The sequence below is a fragment of the Watersipora subatra genome, chromosome 11 (genome assembly GCF_963576615.1).
Source record: "Watersipora subatra chromosome 11, tzWatSuba1.1, whole genome shotgun sequence".
Taxonomy (NCBI): domain Eukaryota; kingdom Metazoa; phylum Bryozoa; class Gymnolaemata; order Cheilostomatida; family Watersiporidae; genus Watersipora; species Watersipora subatra.
Genome location: NC_088718.1, coordinates 43,202,887 through 43,223,447, shown reverse-complemented (window position 1 = coordinate 43,223,447; position 20,561 = coordinate 43,202,887). Strand labels below are relative to the sequence as shown.

Here is a 20,561-nt window from a genome sequence, read left to right as displayed (position 1 = left end):
CATGGATACATGAGACCTTTCAAATGCTACAAGGTAGATGGACCATGTACTAAGTTTATGGCATGGTTATCCTAGAACTGTCAATATTATAGCTACATTCACTCTCCAATAAAAAGCAGTAGTTGCACAAGCTAAGTCTTAAGCTGGTATAATTGAATTTAATATTGCATGCTTTCATAGCTGCTTCAAAACAGTCACAAAATGATTGCCCATCTTATCTTTTAAGACTAATGTATTGACAAGTTTCACATTCTGCATCTTTTTTGTCATATACATCAATACTTTTACAGTAATAATTCATTATTCTATAAATCTCATTAATCTATAAATAAATATGTAATTTTAAAAACGCCTTACTAGTTACAACAGTAAACAAAATAATAGCTTAGTAAACCTATCTATACATGTAATTGATTTTTGCACGATTAAGGGTCGAGCGAGTTCTACTATATCTTAAGAGTTGCGCTCTCAATAAATCAGCAACGCCCTTGACATTCGCAAAAAGGAAACGAAAAGCGATCGACCTTGACACGCTATAGAAGTAACCAAAGGTGTGTCTCCTGTCCCAAGACTAGATCTTGCATGAAGCATTCGTTTCAACACGGCTGTAAAGCAGGTGCGTTATGTGTAATAGTACTTTAGATGTACGTAGCTGTTGTCGTTATCTGCATAAGTTTTTTTAGGATTTTTTTTTAATAGCTCACTATTACTATATATACTCTGCTAGTATTACTAGATAGAGTATTAATGATTAAAAACTAGGGCTACCGATAGCACATTTATAGTACAAATTTGAAAGTTAGTATTTTGCTCTACAGTAAAGAGATTGCCTGTTATTTTTTTATTATTCGACACGGTAATTTTTTTAAGACTAGTCCCGCTAGTCTTTGTTTTAGGCTTATACATTTTGGGATTTGAAACATTGCCTTTGTCACGACTGCCTGCGCGCAATGTGTTGATACGGTTTTGAACGTTATTGTTTGCATGAGTTTTTTTGTCATTTACACCAATATAATTTGTAATGTAAACTTAGTAAATCTCTATTTCTTGATGCTAATTTCTAAAGTAATCGTTCGTTTTAATCGCCTAAAATATTTTCGCAACTGTCGAGACTGGGGTTTCGTTTTTTGGCGCTATTCCATCAATCATTACACGTTTGTTTAGCTTTGTTTAAAGCTTGATTTCAATCGTAATATAGAGTGATGGGAATGTTTTATAAGGTTAGTTTTTGCCACTTTTAAACTATTGATAGCCTCTTGAGTTTTGTGTTTACTTGCTGTTTTGTTTTTAGAGCTATACATATGTCAAGTATTCACTTCCCTTTTATTACCTGATTTGCATTCCATTCTTGTGATAGATATTTGGTAGTTGAGGAGAGTACTCATTTGTACCATTTGCTAGTGTTTCTCTCTAGGAATGAATATTTTGAGTTTACTAAAAATATATTGCATGGGATTTTGAGACTGTAGAAGAGTTATGCCTACATTGCCTGCTACTGTTTACAAGCTGTTTTTTAATATCTGTGCAACACTGACCATTCGGCTAGTGTTATTATAAATGGCAAAACTATAATAAATGAACAAGAAGACATTCACTTTTAGGCCTCCGCAATATGAGCCACTAACTTTTGGCTTGCTCTAGCACAACCATCACTACTATTTCAATTACTAGCACAATTGCAGTCACTGCTCAAACAGTTTTCAAACAGACTAGTATGTCATGTAGTTGGTTTGAAAGTAAATTTTGTGATGTGCTGTGGCCATCTGACAAGAACCGATTCTTCATATTTCAGCACAATCAAACGTGTCAAGTATTCACCTAATTTTTGTTGGCTGGACAGTGGCTAATGGCTTGATGTATGTATTGAGCTCGAGGTCACTTGCAAAGTAAATGCACTTCTGTGGTCTCATTGTAATACAAATTTGACACTAATAAATGCCTTGCGGGAAGGTGATACTGACTACCTTTGAGGGGAGGGGGAAGAAGATTTAGTTCTAGAAAATAACTGTTTTTGATACTGATCGAAAATTGTTGTCTGTATGTGAGATGAACCTTTGTCACTTAGATTATGTGTAGAGAGAAGGCAAAAACATGCTATTAACTCTGGTGAATATGGTTGAGACTTATAGGTATTTATAGTCTTGCGCAACATGTCTTGCGCAACATAAGTGCCCAAACAGCACCTTGCTAATCAGAAATTATATAACGTGGAACCAGGTATGTGACTAATAATATGAAATTGCATTGGTAAGTTACTCACTGACACCCAGTTGTAGGATACATTAAAATTGTAGTAAATTTTTGCTTGATTTATTTATGTACGTGTAGTCGCAATGCAGGGCAGTAGAAAGCATGTCACAGCCATGCAGTATAATTTCATTGCAACACATGTAATTGCAAGTTTTTAAAAATGTGTATTTACAGTTTGCATGAGCTGCTAGGTTTCAGGTAAAGTATCATGAAAGTAAATTTGTAGTAGATCACGGTGAACAATTTGAAGTAGATGTGCAGGTGCAGTAGCAGTAAGTGTCTACTGCGTTTTAGAAAATTGTAATGCATTGCAAGATTACTGCGTAATGTAGTACTATGATGTAGTGCAGTTCTAATGCGTCACAACCCGATGTGAGCCAATATAAAGTGTTTATCATAGTTGTATCATCTTTGTATTGAACGTATTGCTTTATTCAGTGTTTGATCGAGTTGTTTCCTTTTATTTTATCTTCCCTTGATTTATTGTCTCTCTCCGAAACACCACTTTATCGTCTGTCTATTTGGTATATAGGCTACTGGTGGGCGGGGTGTTTGAACTTCAGGATGTTTGTTAATATGTCAGACAATGTCAACTTCAGAGCGCATCACATGCTGCCGGTAATATGGCCGCTGTTGAATTTCAGTTCCTGTACTTCCTCCTAGATAGCTTCTGTTTCGTTTCATAGGTTTACAAATTCTTATCTAGTTATTTTTCTTATCCCACATCTGACTTGTTTTACGCCAGAGTGCATCACGTGCTGTCGGTAATATGGCCGCTGTTATAATATTTCAACCGCACTTCCGCTTTGATAGCGTTAGTTTTGCAAGTTCCGTTCTAGTTAGTTTTTCCTTATCCCACATCTGCCTTGTTTTGGAGTCATGGATATTTTTTCTGCCAGTGTATAAAATTGCTGCCAACAACTGTATATGGATAATTGCTTTTGAGGACATGGCTGACAGATTCAAGCCACCGTAGTGTCTGTCAGATGCAACACTCCAGTGCATAAAGAGGTTACTCACGCCCGAGTCTTTCATTGAACATGAACAAAGTGACTATGACTCAGCGTTTGGCTACCATCAGAGTTGTAGCGCCATTGTCATTATTCTATCTGTATTATATTTAGCTATGTTTTGTTATGCCTTACTTAGGCAAGCGCTCGCTTCAAAACAGTTATTCTTGGACAGTACTTCTGACCTTTGTTCATTTATAAATAGAGTTTTCTTTCTCTCTTTGATAATGGTTTAAAGATGAACTTACAGAACATCTCCGTAGATCTTATCAGAAAGTATCGATATTTTTTTGGTGTTTTTCTATTATTAGTGATTGTTTTTGATATTTGATGTGATCTGACTGCCAAAATGTTTCAAGAGTGAAATCGAAAAAACTTGCTTATAGTTGAAACACTCAGATAAAGCGAAAGTGCGATTATCACGTCTATAGTTGCGAAGAGACAGACATAATGGAGACGTGTAATGCTGCAACTGGAATGCAATAGCCCATATATCACAACAATAGCAACTAATGACATCATTTCGAACATATTTTTCTGCTCAGCATTTTAAACAACTTTTGCCGATTTTAATATTAAGACATCCTGGCAGTCGAATCACCTCGGATAATAAAACAATCTTATTGATAGAAAAATACTGATACTTTCTGATCAAATTACTAGAATTTTGTGCAAGCTTGTCTTTATTGACTAGTATTTCCTCTGATTCCAAAATTTATCTATCAGTCTTATAGAAACTGTTAGCCAAACAGCAAGAGCTGATCTGTAAACCAAGTATGATTTTGATGAGGATGACGTCAAAGGTGATTTGACAAAAACTGACATTATTTGTTAAGCACAGCATTTGAAAGATAATTGCATTTATTTTGGCATTTTAAGAGGAACTGTTATACCTGTGAGCCACTATGGCGATTGGATAAAGATTGCTTGATTTTGTGGCTTACTTTTCAGATAATTGGTTAGCTGAGTGAACTTCCTTCTTCATATCTGCCCTTTTGCTCGCTTTAGTGGTTTACACCGCTGTCTTTATCTCTTTCAGATGGCGCCGCGTCTCACAGCTTAGCTCTGACTCTTCTGCTGACACTCTGACACTTTCCTGATCTCAAGCCGTTCCGATATTTCTATAAACTTTCCTAGGGATCATGGCTGCCACCCGTGTTTGGGTAAGTGATGCCTTTATGACTTACTTCAGTTTGTAGCAATTTGTATATTTTTATTTGAGATACAGTATTCCTACTTACGTTTAAGAATATTCATTGACTTTAATACAGTTGAACGAAAGCATCGATTGTTATAGGTGTTTAGTTATTGTTGGTAGTAAAGATTTCAACAAATGTTTGTTGAGAGAGTTTTTCGTACCACTGCTTTGAGTGGCCAGAACGGTTTACTATAAATGAGTTATTCACTTCGCGACGGCAGACATAATAAGTGTAGACAGTTATTACTCACTGCTTTCCCGATTCCGGAAAAATTATGACATCAACTAGAGTGATATACTAGCTTGTTGCCAGTTGCCAAACGCATTAGGAAGCGTCGCCGAGACCCTTCCCATATCTTTGCTAAGAATATTTATGTGGGTTCTTTAGCCGCTCTTACTGTTTGACTAATTATTCAGATGTGCTGGTTGTTGTTTATACAACAAAACCACATAGAATAGTGTTAGCAAAGATATGCTTTCAAGATATTCATCACTATGCACTTAGGGCTTATGTTATTTTGAGTGGAAATACAGTTTTGTGAGTGGACAACCTCCTTGACTTCTCCTGAGAGTTGTAGATAATCTCATGTCCTTTCAAATGGTTTGACATAGTCTGTCTGTCTGTTCATTTGTTTAAGATAAACTTGAACAAAATTTCAAATTTTATCAGAAAGCATCAGTATTTTTTATCATTTGCAATTGTTTTTGGTGTTTGAAGTGATCTGATTGCCATGATGTTCCAAGATTAAATTTGACAAAACTTGATTGCGTTTGAAACGATCATGTCAAACCAAAGGGTGATTATGACGTCTTTAGTTACAAAGAAACAGACAGAATTGAGATGCGTAATGCTGCAACTTAAACACAACAGCTGATATCAACTATAGTAATGATAGCAACCAGTGATATTATTTCACACGTGTTTTTCTCCTGAGTGTTTCAACCGCGATCAATCTTTGTCGATTTCAATATTGTCCAGACATCCCGGCAATCAAATCACTTCAACGATTAAACAAAAAACCGTCGCAAAGGATAAAAAAGATTGATATTTTCTGATAACTTCTTCTAAAACTTTTAGTAAGTTTAGTTTTAATACTATATTATGTTATACTATGCTTTAATACTATATATCTTATGCAGTTACATATAATATCGATCAAGTTTTGTAAGTGTTCTCTGCGGAGATATGAGCTAGCCTCTCAATGAATTATAAAACCTTATCTCTCTGTCACTTCAGATATATTGTCTCAGCATAAAATTACTTAACGCACTGAGATAGTGTTCTACTCTGGATGGCACCATTGCTTATCTTATGGGTGATAGGCGAGGCTTGAGTTTCGAATCTGGGCTCGTATCTTATCATTTAGTCAAATGAAGATCACCTTGACAGAGTGATTGGTCTAATAAAGCTATGAGTCAGAGTAGCCTGTGTGCCAAAGGTTTGGTAAAGTTGAATCACTGAATAGTGGGTGCGCCTATTAAACCTCTGAATGCAATATCGATCAGTCAAATCACACCTGGTGTGGAGAGCTTGCATTTGACACCTTAGCTTACATAACTGCAATGTCCTTATAATAGGAATATAATGGTTGTGTTTAACTACTACATCTGTGACAATACATCTATGATAATACATCTATGACAAATTGACAATACATCTGTACTTCACGCAGACATTGAATGCTTCAAAATACCAGTAGGGCAAGTCCTAACTCCTCTGACTGGCTGTGGTTTGATAAACCACCTAATTAGATCAACCCCTCACATTGGACTTCCTCATCCATGGCCTGTCAGAATATAAGCCTGGATAAGTTGTTAGGAGAGCGCTTTGTAATCTCTCCTCTTATCACTGTCTTCATTTAGTAGTTAGGTAGGTAAAAAGCCTGTCATAAACAAGCATCGGACAACAGCAGCAACAAGCAAGGACTAGTTAGTGTTTATCGCTTCTTTTGTATTCATGATTCCAAGGTCCAAAATTACTGTTATTACTGGTAATAGTTCCCTGGCTGTCTCGAGTTTCAATAAAACACAGAATAGTTACATGTACAACCTTTAATATAAAAAGAGAGACATCTGTCTGTCCGTCAGAAGGTTATTAAGTAAAAAAGATTGTCTTACATTGAGAGTCAAACTCAGATATTCTGTTTTGAATTTGAGCATGCTACAATTTGTACCACTCAACCACCTTACAGTATTACAGAATAATTATGCACACGGTTATTACATATGATCTCTCACGGGATTGCCAGTGCACTAGTAATTCTAAAATCTCTGAAGTTGAACGCACTGCATCAGGTGATGAAGCCAAATGTTGTGTGTTCACATCCTGTATGACGCAATATTTCCAACTTAGATCCATGGCTCTTATCATATTAAAAATTACATGACCCAGATGGCTGCATACCACTCAGCGGCCCCTGCAATATAATACATCCGGAAAGCTGCTGGAGTAAGCCATCAAATGCAAACGAGAAGGTGTATCGAGACAGCTCTTTAGTATATAATGCAGTTTTGTCAACAAAAACATGTCATTCACATCTCTAGTCACGTTTGATTAACCAAATTTTTCTTAGCTGAAAAAGTACAACACTGCTTAGCTATGACAAGAAACATGCATCAGTCAAGTTATGATATATCTACCTAAAATGCCTAATGCAATAGGCACTCCTACAACATACATAATCTGTTCCGTTTATAGGGATTTTACGTTATAAGAACGGTAAAACACTTGCAAATTGCCCAATCTGTTCCAAGGTCTTTCCAAACTTACCCCTTTGGCCATCCGAAAAGGCAAAACTTGACTGAAGTTTTTTAATTTGTGAGCTGTACCGCAACTGCAGTATTATTGGTTTGTATCTACAGTTTTTATCCTTATGATCCATCTCACTAGTTTCATAGACCTTGATTGAAGTAATTTTACATTAAGTTGATTGAGAGCGCACATCTTCGACGTTCTTTTACAATGATTCGCTTTTTTTTCTAAAACTAGTAACATATATTTGATACGTCTACAATAAAGCAAAACCACAAAATATTTTTACTATAAAAAAGGTAACACCTATTCATCGTGCATCTGCATATAGGGGGAGGGGGTGTCAAGGTTAGGATAAAAGAGAACTTGTAACAATACTCCAACTCATGACATTCAGATTGTAAGATCGACGCTGTAAAGCCGTGGTCACACGGGCACCGAACCGAACTAAATGACGCAAAACGACGTCGTTTTCAGCTCTAAAAAGTTCGGCTGAGGACATTTCTGGCCGAAACGAACTATTTCGGTACTGCTCGAAATTTCGTGCCGAACCCTTGCTCTTAAAAAATGGTTAAAATTCTCGAATTCTAGCGAGCACGCGTCACATTTCTTCTTCCGTGCGTGGGAGTAAAGTTAAAAAAGAAATGGGACGATACTTTTATTTCGTTAAATAAACAACATGAAGCAATTTACGACAAGGTTCACCCGGACTTGTGATTGGGTTGCATAAATGTAAGATGTTGCACTTAAGTTTCGCATAAATGTAAGGGAATGGTTGTGATTTTCTTTCGTGTAGAATATAAGTAATGTGTCATATTCATCCTGATGAACTATCGTTGACTGATTTATTTATGTAAAACCACAGTACTATGATAAAGACTGTTTTTGTTTGTAATGTACTCAGCATAGAAAAACATTCATATGTTAATAAAAAAATATAATTATGTTGATGGGAAGGGTTAGCAAAATATTTGTATCGAGTGATTTATTTTGAGCAGCCGAACGATCTTCTGATAAATCTGCTGTGTAATTATAATTTATAATTGTTCCTCAAAGTTTTTTTGTTTACATTAGAAATATTTAACTCAAATACATAACAACTACTAATGAAACCGTGTCCTGTCTCTATACGTATGGTATCTAGGAAGCGAAGTTACTTCGGTGGCCGTGTGACATGTGCCACGAACCGAACCAGCCTCTGAACCGAACCGATCCTACGTCGGTTCGGTGCTCGTGTGACCACGCCTTAACACCTGCACCAATCAATCCCCTTTAAGTATTTGAGTATTTATGAACGATCGCACAGATATTTGTTCTCTGTTCTGTCGATCTACAACCTATCACGACGAGTTACAATATCATGGAAGTTGTATATACATCTTCTTATTTATATAAATCTCAAAGTGTGTCATCATCTGTCGTCGTTCAATGTCTGTCTAGCGACCAAAATCTAACATTTAAAATCTGTAGCGCAGAAGATATGATCTCAAATCCTCCCACTCGCATGGTAACAAGCTAACCCACTAGGCTACATGAGATGCAATGGATTGTTTAGGGATACAAGTCAATATCTAGGTTAAAATAGGCGTAATGACTGCGTTGTGCGCAACGTCACTAAAGCTTGCCCTCAGGTTCTTATTAGTATGTTTAGCAATATGGATACTAGCTTACTCTCAAATTACTCAATGGCAACTACATTACCTGCTACTGCTTACAATTTCTTTTTTCCATACCAGTGCAACTCCGGGCATCCATCTAGTAATATAATGTTGTATACACATCGTTTTTTCTCTCATAAGTGCAGCGCGATAGATTATCATTTAAATCGTTTTGAAAACTTACCCGATTTGGCACTTAACACTATATGGAAATTTTTATGTACTACCAAGCCGAAACTTCATGAAATTTATTTACGCCATCTTGAATTTGCGCTATATGAGGTTATAGGTGAGTGTACTGTATTTGTCATGAAAATAACTTTATCGTTCGCATGGTTTCCTTTTAATTTATTTGTGACTCAAGCCTATTAAAGTTTTTTAAGATTGCTTGTTGGCACAAGTCCAGTAAGCTGTATATACTATTTGGCGTCACTCTATGTAAAATAGCAGCTTCCAGTTGCACTTGTAGATCTGTTTTTACTAATATATTAGAAAGATCACCATTCTAACATGAGGATCTTTAAATCTACCTGTATGTATTGGTGCTGTCCGGGGCCAGGACGCTAGGGTAGTTATGTTGATGGTAGGCTGTAGTTATTGCTATGGATATCCTGTCGGTAAAACAAGTTACTATGAGAATCGCTTTAAATAGCAACAATTGAGTTCACTCAAGCCTCAACTTCCAAAGTTAATCCATACGTTCTTCATCTTTTAGAGGGCAACAAATATTCAAATTTTAGCTGAAAAAGTACAATACCATTTGTTTACGACAAGAAACATGCATCAGTCAAGTTATGATATATCTACCTGAAAGGCCTAATACAATATGCACTCCTACAACGTACATAATCCGTTCAGTTTATAGGGATTTTACATTATAAGAACAGTAAAACACTTGTAAATTGCCTAATTCGTTCCAAGGTCTTTCCAAACTCACCCCTTTGATCATACAAAAAGGAAAAACTTGACTAAGTTTTCGATTTGTTGGATTTACCGTAACTGCAATACTATTGGTTTGCATCGATAACTTTTCTCCTTCATCTAATCAACCTCACTGGTTTTATAGACCATGATTGTGGTAATTTTACATTAAGTTGATGGGGAGCGCACATCTTTACGTTTATTTACAACGATTTGCGATTGTTTTTCTTGTTTAAGGTGATCTGACTGCCCAGATGTTTCAAGATTCAAATCGACAAAACTCGATCGATCGCAGTCAAAACGCTCAGATCAAGCGATTGTGCGATTATGACACGTATAGTTAGGAAGAGACGCGTAGCAACTTGAACGCAATAGCTGATATCAACTATAGCAATGATTACAACTAGTGACATCATTCTGCATGTATTTTAATCGTGAAACGTCCTGTCAATCAGATCACCTCAAACATCAAAAACAATCGCAAATAATAGAAAAATACCGATAATTTTTGATGAAATCTACTTAAATTTTGTGCCCATCTTTAATAACATTAGTTCTTTTATGTCGTGACTAGAGAGTTGACCCTTCTAATGTCAAGGTTAGATATAATGATTGTTGGAGGCGTATATAATGAGCTAGTAGGTAAAGGCCATGAAATACTACTAGCTGCTCTCATTGTATTATGAACAAGGATTTTGACTTGTAACTCAATTAAACCCGCTAAAAGTCAACAGACAGTTGTTTTTCTAGCTCTGTAGCCAATTAGGGCTGGTCAATTCCTCTGTTGTACCGTTTCCATAGTGCTGATTCGTGCGAATTTGAAATTGTCTGCACATTTTGTTACCATGCGATAAGTGTTTCAGTAGACATTTGCGTGTTGCGGATCAACACGAGCTCTTTGTAACAAATATAAGGATTTCTATGCCAGAGGTCATAGCGATGCATCCGAAACTACTCAAATTGAAATAGGAACGAATAACGTGTGGAAATGTTTAAAATGGAATAGCTTGCGCGGCATTTTTTGTGCATCATTAGCAAGTGTCGTTTCTATCTTTCACAAACAGGAAACATTCAGTAAATAATTGAGAGTAACAAAACTCGCTTGACTGGCAGATGTGGCCATTTCCTTCTTACACGCATAATAATAATGTAAACTTGTGGATTAACCATGTCATGGAAACATAGTTTATGTGATGTGTGTTTGCATGTCTTGTATGTCTTTAATGCCCCAGCCATTAAATTATTTAGTCCTAATTCATCATTCAAACTACTTAAAAGCTATTCTAACCTTGAGCCACATGTAACCTGCTTTCTGTATCCAGTTTGTTGTTCAATTAATTGCCGGTAATAGCTATTGGACTGCAGGCCTTACTAGCAACAGGTAAATCTAGTTTTCGACTTTTACGGAGAAGAGTTCTTACACATTCAGAAATGTTTAGCTGTTAGTTCACACAATCCAATCACATAATAGCATATAACATACCAATCATAAGATGGTATACATATAACATACCAATCATAAGATGGTATACATATAACATACCAATCATAAGATGGTATACATATAACATACCAATCATAAGATGGTATACATATAACATACCAATCATAAGATGGTATACATATAACATACCAATCATAAGATGGTATACATATAACATACCAATCATAAGATGGCATACATATAACATAACAATCATAAGATGGTATACATATAACATACCAATCATAAGATGGTATACATATAACATACCAATCATAAGATGGCATACATATAACATAACAATCATAAGATGGTATACATATAACATACCAATCATAAGATGGTATACATATAACATACCAATCATAAGATGGTAAACTCGCGGATTAACCGCATCATGGAAACTGATAGTTTTGCTTATCATGGAGTAGACTCAGTAGAGTATCACAATCTCGGATGAATTATTCTTTGTGAGCTGAAGTTGAACGATATTTTACTGGTGCAATTTTCTTGATCGGTAGATGACATATTTCAGGCCAAACAACGTGTCATAGGTGGCTGATGACCTTAGAAACTGTGTGTTGTCAGTATAATAGACCTCTCATTATCTCCTAGGCCTATCATATGGCTAGTTATTACATTGTTCTGCTCTCTGGTAATTATGGTTGGGTGGAGGCTAACAACTACTTCCTTAATTTTGGTTGTCAGTGTCGGTAAAGGGTGTAATATTAGGCTTGTTTGTTAGGGCTCTATCAGGTCCTGGAACTCAGTCAGGGCTTCCAAAATATGATGATGTAATTTTTGGTAGCAATTTTGGAGGTAGACGATTTCAAAATTGCCCCTATTTAAAGAAATATCACCAATTGTATAAATAATATAATTGTGTAATTGCGATTTATCTCATACCTGATGATTTTTAAAGTGAGCGATACTGGAACTAAAACGCACCGGCCTTCTTGTCTTATAGTAGGCTTATTCCACACAGACACCACACCCACACACGCGCACACGCACTCACACACACACACACACACACACACTCGGGTATTCACAAAGTAATTGTTTTCAATTATCACAAACACAAAACAATTCCTTTTTAAGGTAAACATACAAAAACATTAATAAAAAATTACAATTTTTTTACATAATAGTATCTCGATATATTGCAAATCATCTATCTACAATGGCAATAAGCCAGTATAGCATAGGCTGTTCCCGGATCTGTTCCGCTTCACTCAGTGATCTGGAAACTTCCATAAGTTAAGTGAAGAATTGGGAATACTTGTCAATGAACAGGGTAGTAGTTTCAGCTGAGCTGAGGTCTTAAATACGTTTACCAGAAATGCTGAACCCATTTGTGGTAGGTTCAACTGAGCTCGAAAACCAGACTTCAGGTTGATACACTCGAGCAGTGTGACTATTGAAGGATTTGTGTTGGTTCCAAACCTACTTGTTTCTAGTTAGTTGGCAGCATCCGCTTTATAATAATATCCTGTCATTGCTCTGGGTCAAACTCAATCATATTGCTGCAGTCTGGAAGCCAGAGGTCAACTCCTTGTCGTTGATATAAACAGATAATTGCCACACTTGACTGCACCAGTGTGAATGTTTTACCCTACTTTTTTAGTTCCTTGTACAGCGTGTCTTTGATGTTAAAGCACATAAATTACATAATTTTTTTATTGTATATGTCAATACATCAGAGTCTTGGCTTTCGAATGAGCTATTTTTGCCATGGTGAGACAGGCGTTGGTTGGTGTTTATAGGATTTCCTGAGAGCTCTACCGCGAAAAAGTTTACTGGCATAGTCTCGAAAATTGTGACGTCACAATTCTCATATTCGTTGTTGTGTGCTCTTACCGCTTATTTATCAACTACGAAAGTGACGATAATGACGCTAGTGGCAGGCGAAGGTAGGACAAGTCCAGAGAACGAATGAAGATGACAAAGGAATTAGTGTCATTAGTTTTCCATGTATATATTATTTCTATGATAAGTACCTCAGACTCCAATAACCATACTATATTTTCCCCGATGATATTATGCACTAGCTCTTTATTTTTAATGCGATGTTAAGGGTGACAACTGAGACTAATTAATTTCAAGCATTGCGTGATCTCGCGATTAACATTTAGTCCTAGGGCCATGCAACCGCAGGTCATAATTTAATCGATGTGATTTCATTACCTTTATCAACGACAGTACATTTATTGAAGCATAATTAATTAACCCAGAACATGTGTTCGTATTGGTCGGCGTTAGCACGATCTAGAATCTTAGTTTATTATTAGCGCTCTCCGGGTTTAACAGCACCGAATGTCACAGAAAAACGCAGCCTCAATGGCAGCGAAAGGGATCGACGACCTAAGGTTAAATGAGAATTATGACGCCACATTTTGACTACCTAAACCAAGTGTTTTTTGGCAGGACGTACTTTTGACACCCCGTTTTTCATAGTTCTATTATTCTTTGTGTATTGAATATAGGCTCATTCGAAAGCCAAGACTCTGATGTATTGAAATATATAATAAAAAAATTATGTAATTTATGTGCTTTAAGGTAGTCCTTTCGTTAGATACACTACTAGTTGCCCACTACTGTTGCTTTACCGAATTCTAGGGTGCATCCAGTGAGCTGCTCTATGTCCTGCTACTAATTACAGGCATGTTGTTTATCCAAACCACTTAAATTTTAAGCAAGGTTACCTCTATGACAATGCACTGACGTTGTTATTCTCACCATCACATCTTGCTGACTTCCTACGGAAACCAGGTAGTATTGCTCATTTGAACATTTCTCTGTGATTCAGCGTTGGAAAAATCATGATTTAAAAAAAAATCAAAAGAGTCGGATTTTTCTAGTTTAATTCGGATTTTTTTGATTTAAATCGGATTTTTTCGAAAACATCAATTCCTAGCATTTTTTTTCATAACCGCTAACATAATTTTATTTTGTTGAAGAGTGCCACATGAAAACATTAGCAACATAACAAAACAACTTTTTATCACTTTAATTTAAAAGTTGTTTTTATTTTAATTTTGACCAAGATGTGCAGTTCATATTCACAGTAGCCCCTCTATAAGTCACATTTTTTGACATGGAAAAAATCATAAAAATAAAAAACATCAACAAACATGATTTTTTTAGGATGATTTAAATTATGGTTTAAAACATTTGATTTTAATTGGCCGACCTTGCTGTGATTTGTGATTTAAAAAAGGATTCAAGGAGTTTACTAAATGGCCTCATGGCTCATACCCTAAGCAATGAAGCTGCTTCTCTTCCGTATTAGCCAGATAGCTGCATTAACTGTACAGTCATACCTTGACATACGATTGCCGAACATACAAGAAATTTTAGATGCAGGCAAAATTATTAAGCAAGTTTTTGCCTTGAGATACGAGACAAACTTGAGATATGAGCACCCAAGACCATTTTCGACGCGGTCGTTATATTAGGTGCCAGAGTACAAAAACAGCATTGCTTGGTCTTTCTCGTCGGATCAGTTAGAAAAGGTTTTAAAGCCTCAAAGTGAACGCGAGTCAAAAAGAACCAAACTGGAAAAGATAACAAAATAAATGAAGACAAAGACAAAATAAGAATTAAGTTTTGTGTAAGATTAAAAATTATTTTAAACCTTCAGTAAGTTAATTATAAGGTTTATGCTATGTCATGTCACAAATGTTTCTGTTAGTGTCACAAGAGTGTAGTATACCGAACAGGTCGCTGTCAAGTCTCTATCACACTGCCATTTGCCGCTACCATCTGTCTCAAAGATAAGAACTCCATAAAGTACCGTTTATAATGTTACATTTTATTGCAGATCGTAACCACTTGATAGGTATTTGTTACTTTGTGAGTGAATGGGGTGAATTAAAACAACGCTTTTCCATTATAATATCCTGTTACCATGTGCTGTTTTTGAAGGGTAGGAACAGACCACTTTGTATTTAGTTATTTTCTATAAATAATATTGCTTTGAGATTCGGAAGAATTGATATACGATCTGGGTCGCGGAAGCTCTTATGTCGAGGTATGACTAGGTTATTAGCGAATGTCTTCTCACATGGTACCCATATTAGTATGAGCCAAGCTGATGCATGCTGGAGCACTCCATATAACAACTCGATCTCACAGCTCCTTGAAAACTAGCGCTGTAGGGCCATTTTGTCAATTACACCTTGGCTGCCTGCTGCTGTAAAATGGAACATGAAGCAATAGATTACTGAATGTAGGTTATCTCATCACTCGCTTGGATCAGGTTTTTATCAGTACTTTTGGTTTGTGCAAATTTACTACTTTGTTATCAGGACTTGTCGAGGCTAAACACAGTGACAAACTTCATATAATTTACTTGCCAAGGCATAGCCAGTGGGCGTGTGACACACCCACAATGCATTGTGTCTAAACCAGCGAGTTCATCAACAGGAGTTGAATCCCCTATTAGTTAGAAGTTCGATTCCATTTTATTCATTTGCAGCTCGAATTGGGTTGTTCTAAAATTCACTGCTGGTTTATCTTTATTCCGCTGCTCCATCCGTTATCTATAACATATCCAGGATGGATAACTTGAACCATAACTGTCACCTACAACTTTTATCGTATATTCTAGGTAAATCAGTCACGCTGATTCTGATTTTGTACTCAAAATAAAGATTAGTCTACTAACCTTCAAAGTAATTTAGGCATTTTTAAAGCGTTTCAATATCCGTTTCGAAAACAACACAATTGGCATTACAAGCTCCGCCCATAAATACGTGACGAAACCTAGCTTTTTCAAGAACGGAGTTTAGGAATGCTTAGTCCGATTTAGAAGAATGGAGGTGGGTGTCTTAAAACCCATTATTATGTAAATCCAGCCTGTAAAATAATTTCAGTTTTTATGAAAAGTATATAAACTATTTAAAATTGCTCGTAGCTTGTTACATGATGTTTAAATGGGCTGAACGCTGAGAAAAATGAGCTCAAAAAGCGCAGTTTTATCACGAGCTAGGGTTGTTATCGCGCTTTTTTAAATATGCAATGCTAAATAGCTTATCTACCTTTCAGAAAAGACTGATATTATTTTTGAGGCTGCATTTAGGTATTAATACATTTAAAACACCCATCTCTATTATTCTAAATCGGTCTAAACATCCCTACGTAACTTATTTCCTAAAAAGCTAGGTTACGTCACGTATTTATGGGCGGAGCTTGTTGTGTCTATCGTGTTGTTTTCGAGACCGATATTAAAACGCTGTAAAAAAGCCTTCATTACTCTGAAATTTAGTGGACTAATCTTTATTTTGAGTACAAAATCGGAATCAGCATGTCTGATTTACCTAGTACATACGATAAAAGTTGTTCGTGACAGTAATGGTTTAATGGAAGGCTTTGAAATCACAAAAAATGACTTGAAAACAATAAATCCACTATAATAGGTTCCAGCATGTCTTAGCCTTTGGTCAACTACAGAGAAATCTACACGTGTGTATATAGCTGCAGAGTTTGTAATTTTATGTAACCAAGGCTCTAGGCCTCATCATAGCTATTACAGATATGATTAGGCAGTAGCTTTTTATATGTTCAGTCTAATTATTTTATTGGAGTGACTAGTTGGTGCAGGCCTGATTACTAAATTAGTTTATGGCGCAGCAAACATGTCTGTTCTGCCGTATCGGTGGTTTACAGTTGCGATGGGGAGGATGAGGTCTCTTTATAAAATAGCTAAAAGAAATTACTGCTGTCAGATTTGACAGTTTGAAGTTTCTTCACCCGCTTGTAAGGTGATGATTTCCAACATAACCTAGAATTGCTGCCTTTGGTAAATGCTGCGCATGATTTCAAAGCATTGAAAACTGAATTCAACGGTCTGCCGCTATGAGTAGTGACTCCTGTTAACTTTTAGGTCTAGAGGTTATTATAGTGTTGAAGTCCTTATGGTCATTGAGAAGGGAGACAATTCCCAATTTGTATCGCAAAACTTATTTCTCCCTGACTGTCTCAGGTGTGGGCTGCCAACTCGTACCTTCTGGAGAACTTATAGAAATCACAATGATCTCTTTGCGCAGTTAAACCTCTCTATCATCTCGGCAAACAAATTTTTCAACAAGTTATATAATTTTAGAAAATATTTTGGCTTACACCCAAAATAATTTCTATAAGATAACTTTGGAAGCTTTTTGAAATAACGCATATTCTGTGAAATTAAAGAGGCCGGTGAGAATTTCAAATAATATGTACGACAAATATAAATAATATATCATTAGGTTGAACTTCGCCTAGTTCAAATTAGACTGAGAGACCACCTAAAGCCGCTAAACTTATACAACCGGTCTAACATGAGATACAGCTTTTATCTGTTATCACTTTACTAAATCAAGTTTTAATATGTAATTTAGTTTATCATGAGTTGTTGTATACATCTCTACATATATGTGTTGATGCTCACATTCTTTTCTATGGAGTCGCTGCAGTTTGTTGACTGGGCAGTGAATTAAACCAAATGCAAGGTATTCTTATGGGACATTTGCTGCGACTATCGACGGATTTGACATGTGAAGCAGAACTCGGAATAAAATTGCTTCAAGGTGCATTTACACTAAGCCACTTGGTTGGAGTTGTGCTTCCGCTGAGAGAATGGCTCCTAGTCTGTTTACAATGTAAAATACATTTTTGCGAAGACTACACCAAACCCTAGCCTGGGCATGGCTCTTGTGAGGGATTGGGAGAGAGAGCCTGGGACACATAGCGAAAAAAAGGTAAGATAACTTCGGCAAAATGAGCGACATGTGTTACATATGACGCTCAGACTGATACTAATGAAAGCGTGTCGATAGATTCAGATCTCACGATGCATTAGATGTGGCGCGTTTAAAAGCCTATCGTCACGGTAACGTGACTTGATCTAGTGAAAGGCCCTATGTTTTTGATAGACTGGGTAGTTATGCAATACCCCGTTTGATAACAAAACGATAAGAACCATAGGTTACTATTCTCTTGCGTTTTCATGTGCGCGGTTTCATTTCATTTACTGATAAAAAAATGGAGCGATTCAAAAATCATCTATCAAAGCTAGGTATAGTCACGCTGAGACCAAAACAGTCTCAAGCTTTACAACATATTATCGTAGGTTTTGACTAATTTATAGTTCTTCCTACTGGCTTCGGAAAGAGTATTTGCTTTCAGATGGTAACGTTTGCAGTGGTAGGTCCGATTTGTTCATAATAACTGTTGCGAGTAATCACAATACTCGCGAGTAAAATAAAACTGAGATTACTTTTCACTAAATAAACTTTTCTTTACTAGCAGCGTGCAATTAATTTTTGTTGTTCTATTGCTATTCGTTTGTATTGTTATTGAGAAAATATTTTATTCAATTGATTTAATTTTTGATTATAGCCTAATTAAATGAAAACCTAATTAATTAAACATATGAAATAATATAACTTCCGTGATTGATTTATTATGCAACCAACATTTCATACTTACCAACCAGCGTTTGTTTGCTGCCAATTCAAATTAAAAATAATACATAATACTCGCGGAGATCATAAAAAAGACCGTCACATGATACTCCTTCGGAAATAACGATTGTGATATTAGCGACTGCAGAAGTTGACTTTTAGAGTTGTCTTCCCCGCGTGTTGCTATGTGTCCCAGGCTCTCTCTCCCAATCCCCCACGAGAGCCATGCCCAGGCTAACCAAACCCACTCAAACTCTGAATATACTAAATAGGTCACCTTTTTAGCCAATGAAATACAACATCGATATTTATCCCATTTGCTTGTATTTTCGACCCTTCTAACATTGCGAGATATGATTCATCAATTCTCTGTTGAACTTCATCAATGATGGCCATCAAAAATTGACAAATTTAATATGCAGCATTTCGTAGATGTTGCCCTGACAACTGGGGCAAACCCTTTTCCACAACTTCTGCTTGTTTCACACCAGACAGACTTTACCAACATGGAAGCAACTCCTGTAAGATCATCCTGGTGTAAACATACTTTATTATATATAGAGTTGACTGTATAGCGTGTACCTTCGTATAATGTTGCCAAAATCTCCAACCACCCATTATGACCTGTCATTGATTGACAGGCAGCAGACAATTAGTTCATATGTAATGGACCGCATTGCAAGTTTACAATTCTCATTAACGAGTTATCAAAACCGATCAAGCATGAGATTGATAATGTCAAGCATGAGTTTGTTGGTCTGAGAGGTTTCTCCCTCTTACTCCATACCCTACCAAGCTCCCTTTTCGTGAGAAAACATTTGTTGTGGCAACTCGGTGAGCTCATGCCTTTGTTACGTAAAGCGAATGCCAGTCGAAGTGATAAGCTAGTCCGTGTTGGAAAGTATTGATAGCTTACCAACTCGTTAGTCAGTCGGGAACCGCACAATGTTGCTGTGCGGTGGGGAACTGTTTATCATAGGTACGAGTCATTGTCTCCATGATTATACGCGATGAACAATACCCCTGGCAAGTAACTGGCTACTAGGTGCTTGTGGCTTAGATATTTAGTTTTTGCTCATTTGCAAATCCGCCATTATCTAACAAAAAGTGAATTATTTCTCCATATATGACGGATACAAGAGACATAAACTGTAGATTATGATCTAGTGATATTGACCTCATTGCATCTGCTACAGGCTCTGTCTTCTGTTCATTTCAACAGGTTGTTTTGATGATGTGCCTTCAGTATAACATCGTCTTCTGCTCTGTGACACCAACGCACTACATCCACCATCATATGTTTCAGTTCATGAACTTTCTGTTACTACACCCTTCAATTCAGTAGCCTGACTCTTTCGCAATACTAGTAGATTATCAACATTTAAAACACTTGGCCAACCCACTCATTAACTCCTGATTTGTGTTTTTTCATTTTTGTTTCTCCTTTTTTTAGCACATATCAAAAAAACATCATTTTTTGGATGATTACCAATATTGGTAAAAAGTTATACATACGTAAATCATACATCTTTGTTGCATTTACCCTGAGTTATCCCCTCACCTCAAACAGAGGTCACCACTAGTGTCATTGTAGTCAGCTACCTCCTTGTCTTTGGGTTTATGCCTTGCAATTATTGGTTCGTAACTTGCCTAGCCATTGGCCAGCCTCTAATCTCGCTGACTATTTTGATTCTTTTGTCTGAAGTTGTCTTCTCACCAATAGCCTGAGACAAACGGAACAAGGAAACTAGCTAAATAGCTCCTGTGTATCTTATCAGTTTCTTAGCAAAGCAGTATTGATCTTGCACATTGACTTATGGCGAGTTAGAAGCTGCCATCTTGCC

The 20,561-nt window shown here is 36.5% G+C and overlaps 1 protein-coding gene across 1 annotated transcript in view; it reads left to right on the top strand.

The window, feature by feature from the left end:
* The first annotated feature begins 4,296 nt into the window (after positions 1–4,296).
* Positions 4,297–20,561, top strand: part of LOC137408097 (exoglucanase A-like) — a 29,364-nt gene continuing 13,099 nt past the window's right edge. The window contains exon 1 of the mRNA XM_068094491.1: positions 4,297–4,423. Coding sequence (XP_067950592.1) covers positions 4,403–4,423 — 21 coding nt within the window. The 5' untranslated portion in view covers positions 4,297–4,402. The remainder of the gene's footprint in view (positions 4,424–20,561) is intronic.